This window comes from Pempheris klunzingeri, chromosome 17 (genome assembly GCF_042242105.1).
Source record: "Pempheris klunzingeri isolate RE-2024b chromosome 17, fPemKlu1.hap1, whole genome shotgun sequence".
Taxonomy (NCBI): Eukaryota; Metazoa; Chordata; class Actinopteri; order Acropomatiformes; family Pempheridae; genus Pempheris; species Pempheris klunzingeri.
Window position 1 is genome coordinate 178,623 of NC_092028.1, and position 22,878 is coordinate 201,500.

Consider the following 22,878-nt stretch of genomic DNA (forward strand, 5'->3'; position numbering starts at 1 on the left):
GTATCAAACTGCATTGCGGTAATTGATTGGGGGGGTTCATCACAGCACACCAGCATTCAGAAACACAGAGGAGGTGATGATTGGCTGAGAGAGAGGACATCAGAGAGAGACTTTCTGTGATTTGAGAGATTTTGTGAAGGAAGCTAACATGCTAAACCTGAATTAGCATGTTTGTTTTCTTTTGAATCAGTTTTGTCTTTTCAAGGACTCCTGGAAGGTCCTCAAGGCCCCTAAAATTTCTAATTTAACCTTTGTGTGAGAGAGAGGCCCTGTTCAACTTAGCTTAGCACAAAGACTTGAAACAGAGGGCAACTGCTAGCCTAGCTTAGCACAAACGGAAACGGGAAAACTGCTTACCTAGCTCAGGGTTAGGGAATTATCCATTAGAGAAAATAACCAGTCTGTGAATTGGGGAGACTTGAAATTGAAGTTGAAGTTAGTCTTTTTTTAAATTTTTGTGCTAAGCTCGGTGAGCAGTTTACCCGGCTGTGGATCAGAGGTAGAGCGGGTCGTCCATCAATCGATGGTTCGATCCCCGGCTCCTCTGAGTCAGCGTGTTGAAGTGTCCTTGAGCAAAACACTGAACCCCAACCTGAAGCAGCTTCAGTGTGAGAAAGGGTGAAGGTGTGAATGTGTGTGAAAGAACCGTCTCCTCCAGCTTCTATTCCTCCTGTGTGAATGAGGATGTGATGTAAATGGATGAAAGGACAAATACAGATACAGACCATTTACTTTCAGTTTTTGTGCTAACCTAGACTAGCAGTTTCTCTGTTACCATTGAATGTGCTAAGCAAGGCTAACCACATCCTGGATTTATCACAGTGCAGCTGTCTGAGTGTTGATTCCTCCATGTGTCACCTGAACACCTGGATTTGTGTCACCTGACAGCTGAGCTGTGATTGGCTGTTATTCTGCATGTTAAGGCTTCACATTAACTTCATAAACTCTGTCTGTTTGGTTTGCGTGACGTCAGATGAAGGTCATGAGGAAAAAGGCAGAATGATGCTTTTGTTTCTTCCATCAGGCAGTTTCCTTGGTAACAGTAGGGGGTGGGGTCTGTAGGCACTGGGTCATCCAATCACAGGCCTTGTTTGGCGAGGGAGGCAGACACCTGACAGGAAGTGAAAGTTCTTTGTTAATGTGCGTATGTCTTTGAAGGCTTTTTTGTGGCCGTGAACAGGTAAATCTCACCTGGTCGGCCAAGGTGTCGAGGGGTGGAGCTTCAGCAGCATTGAGGCTTCCAGGGGAGGACGTGTTGCTAAGGTGACGAGGGGAGAAGTCAGGCTGGGTGATGATGTCAGCACCGTGGTCGGTCCGAGCTTTGGCGTTTCCTCGGAAGGTCAGTTTATGACTCTCGATCTGGAGCCACAATGAACACACATGTACAAAGAAGCATGTGTCGTCATCTATGATAGAAACGTAAGCGGGTTACCATGGTTACATATGGACTATACACACAGGACGTGTGTGATCATCAGCTGCACGAAGGATGACGTAAAACAGAACGTGATGAACACGAGTGAATATGAAACACACACAGATCCGTGTGATGGCTGTCATGTATGTTCGATATATGTAAACATAGAGGAAAGCGGAGTGTGTGTGTCAGTGTCAGCGTCAGACGGGACAGGTGAACCTGACTATTTAGTTTGTTAGTACATTCACACACACACGTGACGTCCAGTCTGTCATTCAAAACCAACATGAAAAAGATTTAGTGAGTCGTTCACTTTATTTTCATTCACAGCAGCAAACTGATCAATAACCTCATCAGACTGATCAGTAACCTCATCAGACTGAAACATCACCTAAAAGATTACAGTCATGATACAGTAATACTGCAGTATTATCAAGGTGTACTGTAGTACAATATTGCATACTGTGGTATTATTATTACAACATAACTGCTTGTTGGCGCGTTGTCAGTATGTTGTTGGAGTGTTAGTATGTTGGAATGTTGTCAATATGTTGTTGGAGTGTTTTCAGTATGTTGTTGGACTGTTAGTATGTTGTTGGACTGTTGTCAGTATGTTGTTGGACTGTTGTCAGTATGTTGTTGGAGTGTTTTCAGTATGTTGTTGGAGTGTTGTCAGTATGTTGTTGGAGTGTTTTCAGTATGTTGTTGGAGTGTTTTCAGTATGTTGTTGGACTGTTAGTATGTTGTTGGACTTTTGTCAGTATGTTGTTGGAGTGTTGTCAGTATGTTGTTGGAGTGTTTTCAGTATGTTGTTGGACTGTTAGTATGTTGTTGGACTTTTGTCAGTATGTTGTTGGAGTGTTGTCAGTATGTTGTTGGAGTGTTTTCAGTATGTTGTTGGACTGTTAGTATGTTGTTGGACTGTTGTCAGTATGTTGTTGGAGTGTTTTCAGTATGTTGTTGGACTGTTGTCAGTATGTTGTTGGAGTGTTGTCAGTATGTTGTTGGAGTGTTGTCAGTATGTTGTTGGAGTGTTGTCAGTATGTTGTTGGAGTGTTAGTATGTTGTTGGACTTTTGTCAGTATGTTGTTGGAGTGTTAGTATGTTGGAATGTTGTCAATATGTTGTTGGAGTGTTTTCAGTATGTTGTTGGACTGTTAGTATGTTGTTGGACTGTTGTCAGTATGTTGTTGGAGTGTTTTCAGTATGTTGTTGGAGTGTTGTCAGTATGTTGTTGGACTGTTGTCAGTATGTTGTTGGAGTGTTTTCAGTATGTTGTTGGAGTGTTGTCAGTATGTTGTTGGAGTGTTTTCAGTATGTTGTTGGACTGTTAGTATGTTGTTGGACTTTTGTCAGTATGTTGTTGGAGTGTTGTCAGTATGTTGTTGGAGTGTTTTCAGTATGTTGTTGGACTGTTAGTATGTTGTTGGACTTTTGTCAGTATGTTGTTGGACTGTTAGTATGTTGTTGGACTGTTGTCAGTATGTTGTTGGACTTTTGTCAGTATGTTGTTGGACTGTTAGTATGTTGTTGGACTGTTGTCAGTATGTTGTTGGACTGTTGTCAGTATGTTGTTGGACTGTTGTCAGTATGTTGTTGGAGTGTTGTCAGTATGTTGTTGGAGTGTTTTCAGTATGTTGTTGGAGTGTTTTCAGTATGTTGTTGGACTGTTAGTATGTTGTTGGACTGTTGTCAGTATGTTGTTGGAGTGTTGTCAGTATGTTGTTGGACTGTTATTATGTTGTTGGACTGTTGTCAGTATGTTGTTGGACTGTTGTCAGTATGTTGTTGGACTGTTAGTATGTTGTTGGACTGTTGTCAGTATGTTGTTGGAGTGTTGTCAGTATGTTGTTGGAGTGTTTTCAGTATGTTGTTGGACTGTTAGTATGTTGTTGGACTTTTGTCAGTATGTTGTTGGAGTGTTGTCAGTATGTTGTTGGAGTGTTGTCAGTATGTTGGACTGTTGTCAGTATGTTGTTGGAGTGTTTTCAGTATGTTGGACTGTTGTCAGTATGTTGTTGGAGTGTTGTCAGTATGTTGTTGGAGTGTTTTCAGTATGTTGGACTGTTGTCAGTATGTTGTTGGAGTGTTGTCAGTATGTTGTTGGAGTGTTTTCAGTATGTTGGACTGTTGTCAGTATGTTGTTGGAGTGTTTTCAGTATGTTGTTGGACTGTTAGTATGTTGTTGGACTTTTGTCTGCATGTTTTTGGTGTGTTGTTGGCGTGTTGCTGGTGTGCTCTTAGTGTGCTGTCAGTGTGTACCTTCTTTTTCCCTCCTCCTGGCACATGTGTGACGTTCCCCAGGGAACCGACTTTAGACTGAACGCCTGTAAAATCCACCTTCTCTGATTTGATCTCCAGCTTTCCCCCACCTGGAACACAGCAGGACATGCAGTATTACTACAGCAGTAACACGCAGTGTTACTACAGCAGTACACGCAGTGTTACTACTGCAGTACACGCGGTATTACTACAGCAGTAACACGCAGTGTTACTACAGCAGGACACGCGGTATTACTACAGCAGTAACACGCAGTGTTACTACAGCAGTACACGCGGTATTACTACAGCAGTAACACGCAGTGTTACTACAGCAGGACACGCGGTATTACTACAGCAGTAACACGCGGTGTTACTACAGCAGGACACGCAGTGTTACTACAGCAGGACACGCAGTGTTACTACAGCAGGACACGCAGTATTACTACAGCAGGACACGCAGTATTACTACAACAGGACACGCAGTGCTACTACAACACGCAGTATTACTACTGCAGGACACGCAGTGCTACTACAACATGCAGTATTACTATTGAAGTACACACAGTACTACTACAGCAGGATACCCACTGAGTACTACAGCAGAAAACATAGTACTACAGTACTACATAGTACTATAGTACTGTGTAGTAGTACCTGGTTTGTGGTGGATGTTATCTTTGGAGCCGCACTTTGACATCACGCTACTGAGATCCAACTTCTTATGGACAATCTGAACCTACAGAGAGAGACAGACCATCATTCATTCATCCATCATTCATTCATTCACATTCATTCATCCATCATTCATTCATTCATTCATTCATTCATTCATTCACATTCATTCATCCATCATTCATTCATTCATTCATTCATTCATTCACATTCATCCATCATTCATTCATTCATTCATTCACATTCATTCATCCATCATTCATTCATTCATTCATTCATTCATTCACATTCATTCATCCATCATTCATTCATTCATTCATTCACATTCATTCATTCATTCATTCACATTCATTCATCCATCATTCATTCATTCATTCATATTCATTCATTCATTCATTCATTCATTCATTCATTGACATTCATTCATCCATCATTCATTCATTCATTAATTCATTCGTCATTCATTCATTCATCATTCATCCATTCGTCATTCATTCATTCACCATTAATTCATCCATCATTCACCCACTATTAGTTCATCATTAATTCATTGGTTCACACAGTGAAGCTGCTGCAGGAGCAGGTTGGTGTTCAGGGTCTAAAGGCCAAAGGTCACTTCAACATGCAGACTGGAGGATCGAACCACCGACTGATGGACGACCTGCTCTACCTCTGAGACACAGCCTGTGTGTGTGTTACCCCCCTCCCATGGTGTGTGTGTGTGTGTTAACTCCCCCCCGTGGTGTATGTGTGTTACCTTGCCCCCCCCAGGTGCATGTCTCAGGTTCTCCGTGGATCCGACCTTCGACCTCACGCTGCTGAGGTCGGGCATCGGGTGGGAGGGGAGGGGGGGAGTCCGACCGCGAACTGAGCCGGGAGACCGGGGGGGGGTCCGGACCACAGCCACCTATAGGACGAACAGACATACAGGTAGAGAGAGACACAGGTAGAGATAGAGAGAAAGGTAGACAGACAGACCTTCTTGACATCTCTGTTCGGAGTCGATGATCGACTGGCAGGAGAACGACTTCCTGGACTGCTGACGCCGTCTACAGACTCTGAGAGACAGACAGGTGGAGAGAGACAGACAAGCAAGTGAGGTGAGTCAGACTGGTTGTTGGTGGTGTTACTGGTGTTATTACTGGTGTTATTACTGGTGTTATTTCTGGTGTTACTGGTGTTATTACTGTGTTATTTCTGTGTTACTGGTGTGGTTACTGATGTTATCTCTGTTATTTCTGGTGTTATTACTGGTGTTGTTTCTGGTGTTGTTACTGGTCTTATTTCAGGTGTTGTCAGTGGTGTTATTTCTGGTGTTACTTGTGTAGTTACTGGTGTTATTACTGGTGTTATTACTGTGTTATTTCTGTGTTACTGGTGTGGTTACTGATGTTATTTCTGGTGTTGTTACTTGTGTTATTACTGGTGTTGATTCTGGTGTTGTTAATGGTGTTATTTCTGGTGTTGTTACTGGTGTTACTGGTGTACTGTTGTACCTGTACTCTTGGTTGTTATCATCTTGGCTGCTCTGGCTCCTCCTGCTGACCTAGAGGCCTGAAACACAAGTCATTGTTATTATCACTGACAATGATGATGATGATGATGATGTCGTCATTGTCGTCATGGATACCAGACACACAGACACACCGTCACCTCAGTCTAAACAGTTTGTTTTTTTACCTTCATCGTTTCTGCAGCAGCTTCCTTCACTGCCGAGTTTTCTGAACAAGAGAAGAAGATCATCATCATCATCATCATCATCATCATCATCATCATCATCATCATCATATGCTGGACAACAGCAAACAGGGAGTGTAAGCAGAGGTCAAAGGTCGGGGGGGGGGGGGGGGGGGGGGGGGGGGGGCTCGCCATTCTGCTTCCATGACAACGAGGAGGTCAACAGGAAATGACCATTCTGTGTCACTTTCAAAACTAAAGACGAAAACATATGAAATGCTCCTTTAATGTCCAGAAACATGACACAGAGGTAGGAGGAGGAGGAGGAGGAGGAGTGCAGAGGAGGAGGAGGGAGGAGGGAGGAGCTTCATAATGACAGACCTTTGTGTAAAGGAGGAGCGCTGGATTTCCTGACTCGGGACGCCTGTGTAACGTTTGTTTTCTTGGGTGGAGCAGCCTGTTTTGGAGCGGAGGAGGTGCTTGTTTCCCTCACTGAGGGAGCTCCTGTGGGTGGAGCTTTGGTTCTGGAGGGAGGCGCAGCAGGAGGGACCAAACATTTCTCCTCTTTGTCGGCCAGGGGAGCGCTTGTCTCAGCAGCATGGGCCCCCTGGTGTTTGGATGTTGGAGGGGCGGGAGGTGCTCGGTGGATTTCCTCAGCAGGAGGCGCTGATCTGCTGGGAGCGCTTGTTTGTTGTATCTCTGGGGAGGTGTGGAGCTCTGTGGACTCCTCCTGTTCTTCTTCCTCTACATCAGCTCCTCTTCCATCAGGAGGAGGTGTGATCAGCTTCTTCTGCCCCTCCATCTCATCACCTCTTTCTAGCTGCTCCTCCTCTTTTTTCATCACACCTCTTTTCTCCTCCATCACCTCCTTTTCCTCTTCATCTATCACTTCCTCCTCATCTTCTCCTCTGACTTCCTCCTCTTCTTTGTCAGTGCCTCCCTTCTCCTGTTGTAGAGGAGGAGGTGTAGAGGAGCTGGGAGTCTCTGGCTGCTCCTCCTTTTTCTCATTCTCTTCCTCCACCTTTTCAGCTCTCCTCTCTTTCTGCCCCTCAGCCCTCCTCTCCGGCTGCTCCTCAAAGCTGCTCCTTATCAGCTCACCTCCATCTGCCTGCACCTCCTCCTCCTCCTCTGCTCTGCTTCCATCTGGGAGTTTATTCTCAAAACTGATTGCGTCGGGGTCTGAGTAGGGAGGAGGAGACAGGAGGAGGAGACAGGAAGAAGAGGAGACAGCAGCAGAAAGAGACCGGAGGAGGAGGAGACAACAGGAGGAGGAGACCGGAGGAGGAGACGGGAGGAGGAGGAGACAGGAAGAGGAGGAGACAGCAGGAGGAGACAGGAAGAGGTAACAATATGAGGGTCAATACCCTGATCGATGAGGTCAGCATCCAATCAGGAGACAGATCACTGTCTGTCTCTCTCTCTACCTGTCTGTCTCTCTCTCTCTCCCCGTCTCTATCTGTTTGTCTCTTCCTGTCTGTCTGTCTCTCCCTACCTGTTTGTCTCTACCTATCTGTCTCTACCTGTCTGTCTTTCTCTTTACCTCTCTCTCTCTCTCCCTACCTGTTTGTCTCTACCCGTGTGTCTGTCTCTCTCAACCTGTTTGTCTCTATCTATCTGTCTCTACCTGTCTCTCTCTCTCTCTCTCTACCTGTTTGTCTCTACCTGTCTGTCTTTCTCTTTGCCTGTCTCTCTCTCTCTCCCTACCTGTTTGTCTCTACCTGTCTCTCTGTCTCTCCCTACCTGTTTGTCTCTACCTATCTGTCTCTACCTGTCTGTCTGTCTGTCTCTGTACCTGTTTGTCTCTACCTATCTGACTCTACCTGTCTCTCTCTCTCCCTACTTGTTTGTCTCTACCTGTCTGTCTGTCTCTCTCTACCTGTTTGTCTCTACCTATCTGTCTCTACCTGTGTCTCTCTCTCTGTACCTGTTTGTCTCTACCTATCTGACTTTACCTGTCTCTCTCTCTCTCCCTACTTGTTTGTCTCTACCTGTCTGTCTCTCTCTCTCTGTACCTGTCTGTCTCTACCTGTCTCTCTCTCTCTCTACCTGTATGTCTCTATCTGTCTGTCTCTACCTGTCTGTTTGTGTCTCTCTACCTGTTTGTCTCTACCTATCTGTCTCTACTTGTCTCTCTCTGTACCTGTCTCTTTCTCACACACCGTGAATCTTTGGACTGACCTCCCATCATGCTCTGCTCATCAGGGGTGGAGTATCCATCCATCATTCCTCCTACAGAGGAGAGGAGTAGGTGAAGAGGAGGAGTCAGTGAGCATGCTCAGTAGAATCCTCCATGATGATGCAGCAGCAAACCCCCCCCATGCATTTGATCTGAAGCTTCATCAGGTTAACAGGCTAGCAGAGAAGCTAACAGGCTAGCAGAGAAGCTAACAGGCTAGAAGGGAAGCTAACAGTGGAAATATGCTGAATGTGTCTGCCGCAGCCTCCGCCCAGAACTGCAGACAGGAGCAGCAGAGACACATGGAGAGAGAGAGGAGACAGACAGACACAAGAAGGCAGGCAGAGAGACAGGCAGATGGGCAGAGCGACAGATAGTTAGAGAGAGAGAGACAGGTAGAGAGAGTGGAGAGAGTTCCTATGTGTGTCAGTGTCTTACCTCCTGGCTGCTGTCCGTCTGTCTGCTGCTCCACCCTGCTGTCGCTCTCTGAGGGAGGGGGGGGCTCTGCCGCTGTTGCATGATGGGAGAGGAGGCTGTTGCCACGGTAACCCACTGCATCACCGTCTGTAAGGGAGAGAAAGGATGTGAATGAGGACAGTCATACAGAGAGCTCAGAGCAGTGATAATGGTGATGGTGATGGTGATCATGGAGGTGATGATGATGGTGAGATGGTGATGATGATGAGATGATGGTGATCGTGTTGGTGATGATGATGATGAGATGATGGTGATCATGGTGGTGATGATGATGGTGATGATGATGGTGATGATGATGATGAGATGATGGTGATCATGGTGGTGATGATGATGGTGATGATGATGGTGATGATGATGATGAGATGATGGTGATCATGGTGGTGATGATGATGGTGATGATGATGATGAGATGATGGTGATCATGGTGGTGATGATGGTGATGATGATGGTGATAAGATGATGGTGGTGGTGATGATGGTGATGATGATGATGATGAGATGATGGTAATGATGATGGTGGTGGTGATAGTGATGAGATGATGGTGATGATGAGATGATGATGATGGTGGTGATGATGATGATGATGATGACATGATGGTGATGATGATGACATGATGGTGATGAGATGATGGTGGTGATGGTGGTGAGATGATGGTGATGATGGTGATGATGATGATGGTGATGAGATGATGGTGGTGATGATGAGATGGTGATGATGGAGATGATGGTGGTGGTGGTGGTGAGATGATGGTGATGATGGTGATGATGATGATGGTGATGAGATGATGGTGGTGATGATGAGATGGTGATGATGGAGATGATGGTGGTGGTGATGGTGATGATGGTGATGATGGTGATGGTGATGATAAGATGATGATGGTGGTGATGATGGTGATGAGATGATGGTGATGGTGATCATGGTGGTGATGGTGATGGTGGTGAGATGATGGTGGTGATGAGATGATGATGATGGTGGTGATGATGATGATGATGACATGATGGTGATGAGATGATGGTGGTGAGATGATGGTGATGATGGTGATGATGATGATGGTGATGAGATGATGGTGAGATGATGGTGATGATGATGGTGGTGATGATGAGATGGCGATGATGGTGATGATGGTGATGATGGTGATGAGATGGTGATGATGGTGATGATGGTGATGAGATGGTGATGATGGTGATGATGGTGATGAGATGGTGATGATGGTGGTGATGATGATGGTGATGATGGTGATGGTGATGATAAGATGATGGTGATGGTGATCATGGTGGTGATGATGATGGTGATGGTGGTGATGATGGTGGTGATGGTGGTGAGATGATGGTGATGATGAGATGATGATGAGATGATGATGGTGGTGGTGATGATGATGATGATGATGACATGATGGTGATGATGATGACATGATGGTGATGATGATGACATGATGGTGATGAGATGATGGTGGTGAGATGATGGTGATGATGGTGAGATGATGGTGCTGATGATGATGGTGATGAGATGATGGTGAGATGATGGTGAGATGATGGTGATGATGATGATGGTGATGAGATGATGGTGGTGATGATGACATGGTGATGATGGTGGTATTGATGGTGATGATGGTGATGAGATGATGGTGAGATGATGGTGATGATGATGGTGGTGATGATGAGATGGTGATGATGGTGATGATGGTGATGAGATGGTGATTATGGTGGTGATGATGATGGTGAAGATGGTGATGGTGATGGTGATGATAAGATGATGGTGATCATGGTGGTGATAATGATGGTGATGGTGGTGATGATGGTGGTGATGGTGGTGAGATGATGGTGATGATGAGATGATGATGAGATGATGATGGTGGTGGTGATGATGATGATGATGATGACATGATGGTGATGATGATGACATGATGGTGATGATGATGACATGATGGTGATGAGATGATGGTGGTGAGATGATGGTGATGATGGTGAGATGATGGTGCTGATGATGATGGTGATGAGATGATGGTGAGATGATGGTGATGATGATGATGGTGATGAGATGATGGTGGTGATGATGACATGGTGATGATGGTGATGATGGTGGTATTGATGGTGATGATGGTGATGAGATGGTGATGATGGTGGTGATGATGATGGTGATGATGGTGGTGGTGATGGTGATGATAAGATGATGGTGATGGTGGTGATGATGATGATGATGAGATGATGATGGTGATGGTGATGGTGATGATGATGCGATGATGATGATGAGATGATGATTATGGTAATGAGATGATGATGATGGTGATGGTGATGATGACATGATGGTGATGATGAGATGATGATGGTGATGATGATGATGATGATGATGGTGATGAGATGATGGTGATGATGATGACATGATGGTGATGATGATGAGATGGTGATGATGATGAGATGATGATATGATGATGGTGATGATGATGATGATGATGATGATGAGATGATGATGGTGATGAGATGATGGTGATGATGATGATGATGAGATGATGAACTTAGAGCTTGAACCTGGCTGTTACTGCCGTGCATTTCAGCCTGAATAAGAAATAGAGCCTGAGAGAGAGCCACAGCGTGCTATCAGCCCTGTGAAGTTAATACCTAGCTGCAACTGCCACGTGTTCCAGCTTGAGTAACTTAAAGAGACATTCCTGACTGTTACTGCCGTGCATTTCAGTTAGAGAGTCAAAATTTTTGGTGAGTAAACTTATTTTGTGTAAATCTACATTTACCTTAATTGGCCTCAGTTTGCTATCCCCACCAGTTCCACTAGATAGTGTATAGCTACCTTCTAGTGTAGGCCACCACAGTGTTAGGCTAGTAGTATTCCCCAAGCTACACTTCAAGGTGTCTGCCACCGCAACACCACAGCCAACCACTTTTAAATTTTATATTTGATAACTTGTTTTACCTCACCCCTTTTCAGGCAACAATGGAGAACCCCTGTGTAGAACAGTTTATTTCATCTGTAGCACAGAGCCTAAAGCCTGGCTACCCCGAATTCATCAACAAATTGAATTTCAGTGAGTGTACAGAAGAGATAGACTCCCTACTCAACAACAGGTGTGATGCACAGACTGCATCCAAGGGCTCCTTGTTAAAATGCTTGCTCTTGACTTTTCACAGGCAAACCAGCCTCGCCCTTCAGAGCAGAGCAGCCGTAGAGAAGGAGGTAGAAATCCTGAGAGCGCAAAATGCTAGCCTCTTCCATGAGGTTCAGATGGCTAATAAGAAAGCCCTGCGCTACTTAGAAGACCTGCACACAGCAGAGTTAGATCTCTGTTCGCAGAAAGAAGAAATGTATAGACTGAAGTCAGAACATTTGGCCCGACCAGAGTCGATCAGCCAGTGTGATTCTGGTTACTCCAATTCACACTCTTCTATCAGTGACAGGTTCAGTTTTTCCCCAAACAGAGGACATGAATTATTCCCACCTGAACACAAGTTCTTGGGAATGAAGTCAGCTCCTCAGCCTCCGCTGAGAGACCGAGCTCAAAGCCACCTGACTTCCCATCCCTCTGAAACAGACATAGAGGAGTTGTCTAGTATATCTTCTAGAAGATATCCTGTCCCAGGTCCCTCATTCACGTCATTACACGACACATTTCTCCATGCTTGTCCCTCCAAAGATGGGACTAGAACAGTCCAGGACTGCTCAGCCTCCTCTCTGCATCACCGTCAGAGTGGCCGCTGTTCAGCCCCTGTTCTTCCACCACAGAGAAGTGTAGGGCATGATCTACATATCAATGACACTGGCTTAGTCTCGCCTTCACAGGGTCCCCACCTTGAAGAGCTTGAGCTTCTAGCTAGAAGCATTGACAGGTTTGATCCAGACAACTGTGATCACCAAGTTGAGGACTATTTCAGGGAGCTAGACTACAACTTAATTGACTTACCCCATGCAACTGAAAGGGAGAAAGTTAGACTTGTGTGGAAAACCAGCTCTAAAGCGGTCCACAAGTTTATACAGTCACGACCTCCCAGTGTCAGAAATGACTATAAATTGCTACGTCAAGCACTGACAGAAGAATTTTCCTGTGCTACTGACGACACCACAGCAATAGTTGCAGCCCTACAAATTAAACATGCCCGTCGTGAGCATCCCAAAGAGTACTACCAACGTTTGAGACACGCATATTTCCAGGGAAAGAATGCACCAGGCTTAGAAGAAAGCTCCACCTTCAAGGCCTTATTCTTGAGAAACCTCCACCCATGTGTGCGTACTCACGTTGTACTCAGGACACAGGAAGGTGACCCCTCATTGCAGGAGATACGGAAGATGACACAGATAGTTTGGGAAACTATTGTCTCTTCCAAAGCAAGGGGGGGGACAAGTGAGCCAGCCAGCTCACACACCAAAGTGTCACATAGGTCAGCTGCCCCAAAAGTTCACCCTCACAACCAACGAAAGGGGGGTGACAAAAGACCACATAGGGACACTGAGCGTAACCGCCAGGTCCATCCACTGCCCAGGGATAGACACTCCCAGCATAGGAGCAGGAGACTGCCATATGCAGAAATCCAGGCAAGGAACAATGACCAGGTAGCGTACGGGTCAGATGATGACTACAGCATCTCTGACTGCAGCTCAGAACATGGCCATAATCTACCCGACACTGATAGTGACTCTGAATGTCTCTCTCCCTCTGGCTACCAGGAGCGTTACAGCCCTGGGCCACAAAAGAATAAGAGCTCTAGAGCTCACTCCTTTTGGTCATGGCAGCACTGACAGATTTGCAGACATCAAATCTTGTACCTCATCTTCACTACAGCTATTTAGGCAAATTTGAATCTGTTAGCAACAGCAACAAACTCATTTGAGCACTCAGTAATTAACAAAAATTACTGAAATCCTAAATTCTGATTGGATTCAACACTACTGCTCAACTTCCAAGTACACTTGGACCAACTTCATATTTTGTCAGTAAGATCATACAAAACACACTTAGGACACACGGTTATGACTTTGTCATTTTAGGTGCCTCTATCTCTGCTACATAACACACTGACATTTCCTGTTCCCACTAACCCTCACTAACAACTGAGAAACACAGGTTATTAGGATGCAGTATGTCATTGTTGTGTATGAATAACTGTTTTGTAACGTATGTCTGTTCTAGCTTAGCCAAGATAGATTCAGCATATGCCCAGTTGGACAACAAACTGCCCAGTAGTTACCAACTTGTTTCACCTGGACTGACAAAAATGAACAATGGCCGAAACATGCACAATTATCCCATCAGCATCCCACATCAGGTGACATCTGATGGCAGGGGGGATGTTGGGCTTCACTATACGGTGAACAGCACATGGTGAAGACCGCATGTTTCTTTTCTGTGTAAAACTATTGGGCTCCTTTCCCCAATGCCCCCAGTTTCACAGATAGGTGTGAAATCACCCCCGCGCCCAGCTCCACAGTCGCCATTGGCCGGAGGGGACACATGATTTTACGACCGCAGGCCCACAAAACCAGTTCACCCCCACTGAACTTTCTTTTTCTGATGTCTCGCCTGAAGTGGAGAGACCACGCTCTTTCTGATGTCTCTACTGAAGTGGAGAGACCAGCTCTTTCCTGCTCCCTCTCCTCCTGCAGAGGAGAGACCAGCTCTCCTGATCTTTCCTGAAGAGGAGAGACCAGCTCAACTCAGCTAAGCTCTGCCTCAGTGTGGTCTGTACCAGAACAGCCACCTCCTTCATGGTAGCGACACAAGGTCCTGCCTGAAGTAAGCAGATCAGCGCCAGCAGGCACGACCCAGAGTCTGCCAGCTGATAACCAACAACAAGAGCACACCAGCAAGTTAGCACAGAGCTGCTAACTAACAGGAACAAAGGAGCGACCGGATTCCTCCAGCCTGCAACCACACAGCAACGGACAAGAACCACACCTTTCCTCCAGCAACAAGCTGAGAAAGCAGCACCCTCAAGGACACTTCGTCTCCCCTTTAAGGACTGGTAACAAACTCTAACTGGGCATAATTAGCATAGCATTACTGCATACATGGTTTACCCCTGTTAATGTATTGACTTGCTTTAATGTTCATTGAGTTTGATTATTGTGATGTGTTGTAGATTACTGTGCATCCATTAAGTTTAGTTGATGTTAGCCTACAAACTAACCATCCTGTCTTAACCTGCACCTTTATCTCTCTCACACACACAGTCTGCAACAGGCCACTGAGGGACAAAGCTAAGCTAACAGCACTTAGCTTCCTTTGTCTCCTGTGCCCCACACCCCAGGGGGTCTGGCCATCACCATTTGGTCTCTCTCCCCCACCTTTGTGGGACCATCTCACATTCCTCAGCCTTATCACACACACACACACACACACACACACACACACACACACACACACACACACACACACACACACACTCTTATTATGTGTTAGTTTAGTCATAGAGACTTAGTTAGATTGTTTGATTGATTTGTTTCTGTAACAGCAGATGTCTTTAATACCTACTCTGCTTCAGCTGTACTTGCAACCAAAGTACAAGTCCTTCACCTTAATGAATAACAAATGATGTCCCTGAATTTTGTTCTGTTTTAATAAATGTTTTAATACTTGCTGTCTCCTTTAATGTTGTACAAGGGTGAACACTGCCAACCTCTACACTGTCAAGAACTCCTTAATCCTTCAGCTAGCTATCAATGTGGTAATTTTGGTAGAAATTATTAAATTAATTAGAAAACATAATTCCAAATTGATAGTTTAGTATTTTTATGAGACTAAATCAATTAAAACGGCTGTCTTTTCCTCGTTTTTCGAGGTGGTGCCCCAATCGAGGTGGACTTTATTCAAAGTTCATTCATTTTAATAATTATTAATTATCTTTGATAATTATTAATTATTTCTGATAGCCCAATTGAACATTACCACTTGTCAAAGCACAACAATGATCATGAGATGGTGATGATGATGATGGTGATGATGATGAGATGATGATGGAGATGATGATGGTGATGATGATGAGATGATGATGGAGATGATGATGAGATGATGATGGTGATGATGGTAATTAGATGATGGTGATGATGATGGTGATGAGATGATGGTGATGATGATGAGATGATGATGATGGTGATGATGATGATGACATGATGGTGATGACGATGAGATGATGATATGATGATGGTGATGATGGTGATGATGATGATGAGATGATGATGGTGATGATGATGATGAGATGATGAAGGTGATGAGATGGTGATGACGATGAGATGATGATGATATGATGATGATGGTGATGAGATGGTGATGAGATGGTGGTGATGATGATGACATGATGAAGGTGATGATGATGAGATGATGATGGTGATGATGGTAATTAGATGATGGTGATGATGATGAGATGGTGATGATGATGCGATGATGATGATGAGATGATGATTATGGTAATGAGATGATGGTGATGGTGATGGTGATGATGATGATGATGAGATGATGATGGTGATGATGGTGATGATGATGATGACATGATGGTGATGATGATGAGATGATGATGAGATGATGAGATGATGATATGATGATGGTGATGATGGTGATGATGGTGATGGTGATGATGATGATGATGAGATGATGATGATGATGATGATGACATGATGGCGATGATGATGATGATGAGATGATGAAGGTGATGAGATGGTGATGACGATGAGATGATGAGATGATGATATGATGATGATGAGATGATGATGGTGATGATGATGAGATGATGATAGTGATGATGATGATGATGGTAATTAGATGATGGTGATGAGATGGTGATGAGATGGTGGTGATGATGATGACATGATGGTGATGATGATGAGATGATGAAGGTGATGAGATGATGAAGGTGATGAGATGGTGATGATCATGAGATGATGATCATGAGATGGTGATGATCATGAGATGGTGATGATGAGATGATGATGGTGATGATGATGAGATGATGATGGTGATGATGGTAATTAGATGATGGCGATGATGAGATGATGATGGTGATGATGGTGATGATGGTGATGATGATGAGATGATGATGGTGATGATGGTAATTAGATGATGGTGATGATGATGATGGTGATGATGATGATGGTGATGAGATGATGGTGATGATGATGAGATGGTGATGATGATGCGATGATGATGATGAGATGATGATTATGGTAATGAGATGATGATGATGGTGATGGTGATGATGATGATGAGATGATGATGGTGATGATGATGATGATGGTGATGAGATGATGGTGATGATGATGACATGATGGCGATGATGAGATGGTGATGATGATGAGATGAGATGATGAGATGATGATATGATGATGGTGATGATGATGATGATGATGAGATGATGATGGTGATGATGATGATGATGGTGATGAGATGATGGTGATGATGATGACATGATGGCGATGATGAGATGGTGATGATGATGAGATGAGATGATGAGATGATGATATGATGATGGTGATGATGATGATGAGATGATGGTAATTAGATGATGGTGATGATGATGATGGTGATGAGATAATGGTGATGATGATGATGATGAGATGATGAAGGTGATGAGATGGTGATGACGATGAGATGATGATGATGATGAGATGATGATATGATGATGGTGATGGTGATGGTGATGATAATGAGATGGTGATGGTGATGATGATGATGATGATGAGATGATGATATGATGATGGTGATGGTGATGATAATGATATGATGATGGTGATGGTGATGATAATGAGATGGTGATGGTGATGATGATGATGATGAGATGATGATATGATGATGGTGATGGTGATGGTGATGATAATGAGATGGTGATGGTGATGATGATGATGATGATGGTGATGATGGTAATTAGATGATGGTGATGATGATGACATGATGGCGATGATGATGATGAGATGATGAAGGTGATGAGATGGTGATGATGATGAGATGATGATGATGAGATGGTGATGATGATGATGGTGATGATGGTGATGAGATGATGATGAGATGGTGGTGATGATGATGACATGATGGTGATGATGATGAAGGTGATGAGATGGTGATGACGATGAGTTGATGATGATGATGATGATGATGGTGATGAGGTGATGGTGATGGAACACTTAATTGGTATAAAAGGAACCACATTAAGCTGCTTTAAGTCCTATTGATCAGATCGATTTCAGTTTGTTCACGTTAACACTGAGTCCTCTGTCCTCTCTAAAGTTAGACATGGAGTTCCACAAGGTTCAGTGCTTGGACCGATACTATTTACCTTATATGTGCTTCCTCTGGGTAATATTATCAGGAAGCACTCCATTAATTTCCACTGTTATGCAGATGATACCCAATTATACTGATCAATAAAGCCTAATGAATCCAATCAGTTGGCTAAACTTCAAGTCCTGGATGAGCTGCTAAACTCAGACTAAACTGAAGTTATTTTGCTTGGCCCCAGACACCTCAGAGACACCTTTTCTACTACCATAACTGCTCTGGACGGCATCACTCGGGCCTCCAGCTCCACTGTGAGGAATCTGGGAGTCTTATTTGATCAAGATTTGTCCTTTAACTCCACATTAAACAGATTTCTAGAACTGCCTTTTTCCTTCTACGTAATATTGTTAAAACCAGGTCCATCCTGTCTGTAGATGATGCAGAAACACTAGTCCACATGTCGTGTTTGTTTATTTCGAAAGAAGACAGGCAACTTCTCTCATTTAAGGTGTTTTAATATTTGTAAGAATAAAACATAAGCATGGCCATGGACTCAGTCTGTTCTCGGAAAACCACAGTCAGCAAGCTGTTAGTCTGTAGCCAACAGATAGCAGAGTGAGCCCCGGGCCCTGTGTGAGGCATCAATTTGTACATTCAGATATTGTGGATAGAATTGTGATTTGTTTTGACTAGGTGGGGGAGACCATGGTTTAGACTTAGCCCTCCCTTGTTGGTGCACAGGCTGGTCCCAGCCTCTTGGCATCACCACCTCCAACCCAGTAAAGCCGAACCTGGAAAAAATATCCTCCCTACTCTAGTCTCATGCATGATCATCTTTCAGTGCAACCTGTCCTATTGTGTCTATCTTGTCTAACTTCTACAATAGTGGCATTCAGAGAGAGCATCTCTTGTCCTTGGAGCTCCCTTATATGGAGCTGTTAGTGTGGTGCATGGAAGCTGTGTGCCCTCTTGCCAGACTTCTCTCTGTTCTCATGTGTCTAACCCTTCAGAACCTGGGGTCAGTGCTTGTATCCTGTCTTTAACATTATGAAGTTGGCCAACTCTATAGCAATACATTTAAGCAATATGTGTCTGTCCCTGTTAATACAAAGCAGTGAATACGGTACAAAATAAGGCATCATGAGTAACAATAATATGATCTCCACACATCATAAGGCACCTGGAATAGTAACACTATATTATACTATTATACTTGTAGCCCGTTGAACCAGTAGTGTGGCTGCCTCACTTGCCCTATGACCTCCTGGACTGTCCTGTGACAGAGGAAAAGGGGGGGGGGGGTTGCCACAAACCCATGCTTTAACAGTGAACTGGCTGTGAATTAACCCTGAACTGACTTATCCAAAACAGGAAGCCATTGTATAAAAGTTCCAGATGATAACGGGATGAACGCTAAAAAGACTGATAAGTGATGGAACCCAAAGCCTGCCTCTGGGTAGGTGTTGTGTAAAAGGCCTCACAGTGACTGCCACAAAAATTTAACAAAGAGCTTCTATCGACACATACGTTCTGAACTCTCTATGCACCAGTGATTAGGACAGAAGGGTCCTGTCCGAGCGACACCGTGGTCTCTCTTTTACTCGAGGACTCCTGAGGCCCAGGCCAGACTGATCAGGGAGGGGAAGTCTGTATGAACATTCTTCCATATCTGCTCTAAGTTTAAATGTGGTTAAAGAAACTGTCCAAAGTGCCCACAGATCAATTAATGCTAATTAGTGTGTTCTTTTGTCTAATGGTGTAACCCACATGTTCATGAATATCCAAGGATGACCAACTAACCGATTACAACTTTTGAGGATGCTGCTTCAAATCCTGTGATAACACTGCAATTCACCAATGAGTGAGAAGACTCAGGAAGTCCATATAATTAATAATCTGTGTCTAATAAATTAGAAACTAACCAACTGTATATTCAATCCAGGTCTGTTTAATCTGTGTCATGTGATAATTAGAGTAATGGAAGTTAATGCAAACTTGAGAATGTTAAAGATTAGGTCGTTGTGTGTCATGCCATTCAGGAAGTTATTTGGTAAAGACCTAATGAATATATGTATTGGAAGGGAAATATCTTGATTCTGTATACCATGCAGTGTTAGGAATGAAAATGGATTTGGAACATAGTGAATATGAAACAGAAATCTAATTTAGTTCGTCTAAACTTTTAGTGATGACACAGGCGTCCCTCTGTCAGAGGAGAACATGCCCCTAAGATGCAGAGGATAAAACCTCTGTCTTCCCTTCTGTCATTGCTTAGCCCTTCTTTTCCGCTTTGCCGTGTTTTTATTTTATTTTTAAGTTTTCTTTTGTTACTTATAATCTTTGTGCCTTCAAGTTAAACTTTTGTAGACCGTTCTTCTGAAGTTATAGCTGATCACTATGACTGAAAGTATTTCTTAAAGTCCTCTTAAATACCTCCTGAAACGCCAGCCAGAACCAAGTACTTTTGATAGCAACTCTCGTTTTTGATAACTCTGAACTGTTGCGTGTGACCAGCGACAACTTTTTCTTAGTGAGCTTTAAATGAGTTTTGAAGCTGAAGCCAACATCAGATCCAGATCCAGATCCAGATCCAGCACCCTGCCTATTAAGAGCTGAACACCACTGGCTGTCCTGTAGTCCGAACGGACCGACAGACGCCACCGCCAAGAACCAGCACATCCTGATCCACCAGAACCTTCAAGTTCCTGAACCACGGTGCCGAGTGAACTGAGCCGACATCGCCAAGGCCCTCCAGCCTCCTGGCTCAGCCTCCAGAGAGAGCTCCTCTCTCTCCTCCTCCCCTGACAGCTGACCCTGCCTGTGTGACTGCAGACCACCGCTGGATGCATCGCTGCTGGACCAAGGGCCCACGTGAAGTATAACAGCTGGTGTTAGTTCACAAGTTGGTGTCAGTGTAGCTCTGAGATCTATCTAAATCTGCAGGGAGAGTAGTCAGTGGATCCTCTGTGGTTCTAACTACAACGTTCTTAAAGTCAGACGGGTTCCCCTCGTCCTCCGGTACAATCTGTTTCCTTCCACTATCACCAATCCAAGGGTTTATCAGCAATGTTAGTCTTCTGTCCTGATTGTTGTCTGTCTAGAGTCCTTTCTGTCTCAGTCATTAGTGTTCTATGTTGATATTTAGCATTTATTAATAAAAAGGTGTATTAACGCCACTTCACTGTCTGGATATTTCTTCATAACAAGGTCTAAAAGGATCAATGCCACTGAGAACTTACACATTTAGAACTGAGACTGTTTAATGTTTAATGCTTAATTCTTAAGGTTAAAGACCTGAAGCCATCTGTGCTAAGAAAATAATAAGTTGAATTTCCCGTCCAATGACGGGTGGTGCCCCTATTGATACGAGAGCTTTTAATTAATTAATTAAATGGTAGTCAACCTGCTACATTTATTGGTGCCCCAGTGAGAGACCTATATCTCCTACATACTATATTATTCACTGTTGGAATAGTAACACTATATTTTCACAAATATATTCCCCACACACACATAAGTCACTTCCAGGTTGGATTATTTCTGTTCCTTATTATCAGGCTGCCCCAATAAGTCCTTAAAGACTCTCCAGCTGGTCCAGAACGCTGCTGCTCCTGTTCTGACCAGAACTAAGAGAAGAGACCATCTTTCTCCTGTACTGGCTTCTCTTCACTGGCTTCCAGTAAAATCTAGAATAGAGTTTAAAATCCTTCTCCTCACCTCCAAAGCTCTTAATGTTCAGGCTCCATCATATCTTAAAGAGCTCATAGTACCGTACTACCCCACTAGAGCACTGTGCTCCCAGACTGCAGGTCTACTGGTGGTTCCTAAAGTCCTCTAAAGTAGTGATGGAGCCAGAGCTTTCAGCTATCAGACTCCTCTCCTGTGGAACCTCCTGTGGAAAGCATGCGACCCCCTATAGAGACCTCAGACTGTGATTGGATGGTTGCTGGTGAAATGCATCCTGGGAGCTGCAGTTCTCTCTCCAGGTTTTTTCCTCCAGAGTTTCGTGTGAGAAAGTTTTTACAGAAGGAAACCGACATCGACCCTGTGAAGGTGATTTATTAGACGTCAGACATCCGTCGTTACAGGACGGTCACATGTGGATGCAGAACAACTCAGATGCTCTTTGACAGCCTTTTATTTATTTATTGGACAAAGCGACAAGTCAATCAGAGTATTTACAGTAAAACAGCCTTCTAATCCACATCAGTTGTCATCATCACACTCGTAATGTCACTTTACTTTAGCTTTAAGTTTAATTAATATATTAACACACACACATACACACACACACTCACAGCCACGGTAATAAAGAGGATAAAGGAGGAAGAGGAGCAGTTTGTGTTTCATCCTGAGTGTTTCTCTACACAGGCCTACAGCTACTAACTACACTATGGTTACTATGGTAACTGCTGTTACTGTGGTTGCTATGCTTACTGTTAGTACCATTGGTATCTACCTGTCAGGGTCGACCGCCCCCCCCCCCATAGACGTTAACTCTGACAGGTCTGAGCAGCGTTCAACGTCCAAAAGTGCAAAAATTCAGCATGGATGTTGTTATGGCGACAACAAATCACAACATTGTCTGGATGTTAGAGAGGAAAAGATGTTTAATCTCAGGTGGTGTCGCCAAACGTCAGGTGAATATTCACCTTCTGTTACTCGCTCGACTTTGACCTGCACATCATTTTGTGTGTCGTGTTACTCGTGTGAGGAAACGCCACGACGGGGAGCCGGAGCTGATGCTGATGCTGCTAACTAGAGCTAACTGGAGCTAACTGGAGCTAACTAGCTTCATAAAAAAGCACAACTGAACACTAGAATCAGTAACAGACACGTTTTCACAGAATCCTGCTGGGCTCCATGTTCGATTCAACATCAGGACGTCAGGACGGCCAATCAGAGCTCAGGTTCCCCTCCAGGATACGTTCACTGAAGCCGTCTCTGTGGGAAACCAGAGCTCTGTGTCGGGACAATTATTCACTCTAT

The 22,878-nt window shown here is 44.1% G+C and overlaps 1 protein-coding gene across 1 annotated transcript; it reads right to left on the reverse strand.

The window, feature by feature from the left end:
- Positions 1 to 884: 884 nt before the first annotated feature.
- Positions 885 to 12,909, reverse strand: maptb (microtubule-associated protein tau b). The gene is made up of 11 exons (XM_070847343.1): positions 12,906 to 12,909; positions 8,643 to 8,768; positions 8,207 to 8,257; positions 6,032 to 6,072; positions 5,848 to 5,905; positions 5,330 to 5,409; positions 5,109 to 5,258; positions 4,334 to 4,415; positions 3,680 to 3,789; positions 1,192 to 1,359; positions 885 to 1,111 (listed from the first exon to the last, which is right to left on the reverse strand). The coding sequence occupies exons 1-11, from the start codon at positions 12,907 to 12,909 to the stop codon at positions 1,079 to 1,081; spliced, it is 903 nt and encodes a 300-aa protein (XP_070703444.1). The 3' UTR covers positions 885 to 1,078.
- Positions 12,910 to 22,878: the final 9,969 nt, after the last annotated feature.

Bases quoted from the DNA above. Each gene is read 5' to 3' on its own strand.
- maptb (XM_070847343.1), bottom strand. The intron at 4,416-5,108 runs GTAACACACATA...CTCTCTCTGTAG, and splicing joins ATGCACCTGGGGGGGGCAAG to GTTCAGATTGTCCATAAGAA. The intron at 1,112-1,191 runs GTGAGATTTACC...ACTTCCTGTCAG, and splicing joins TCGACACCTTGGCCGACCAG to GTGTCTGCCTCCCTCGCCAA.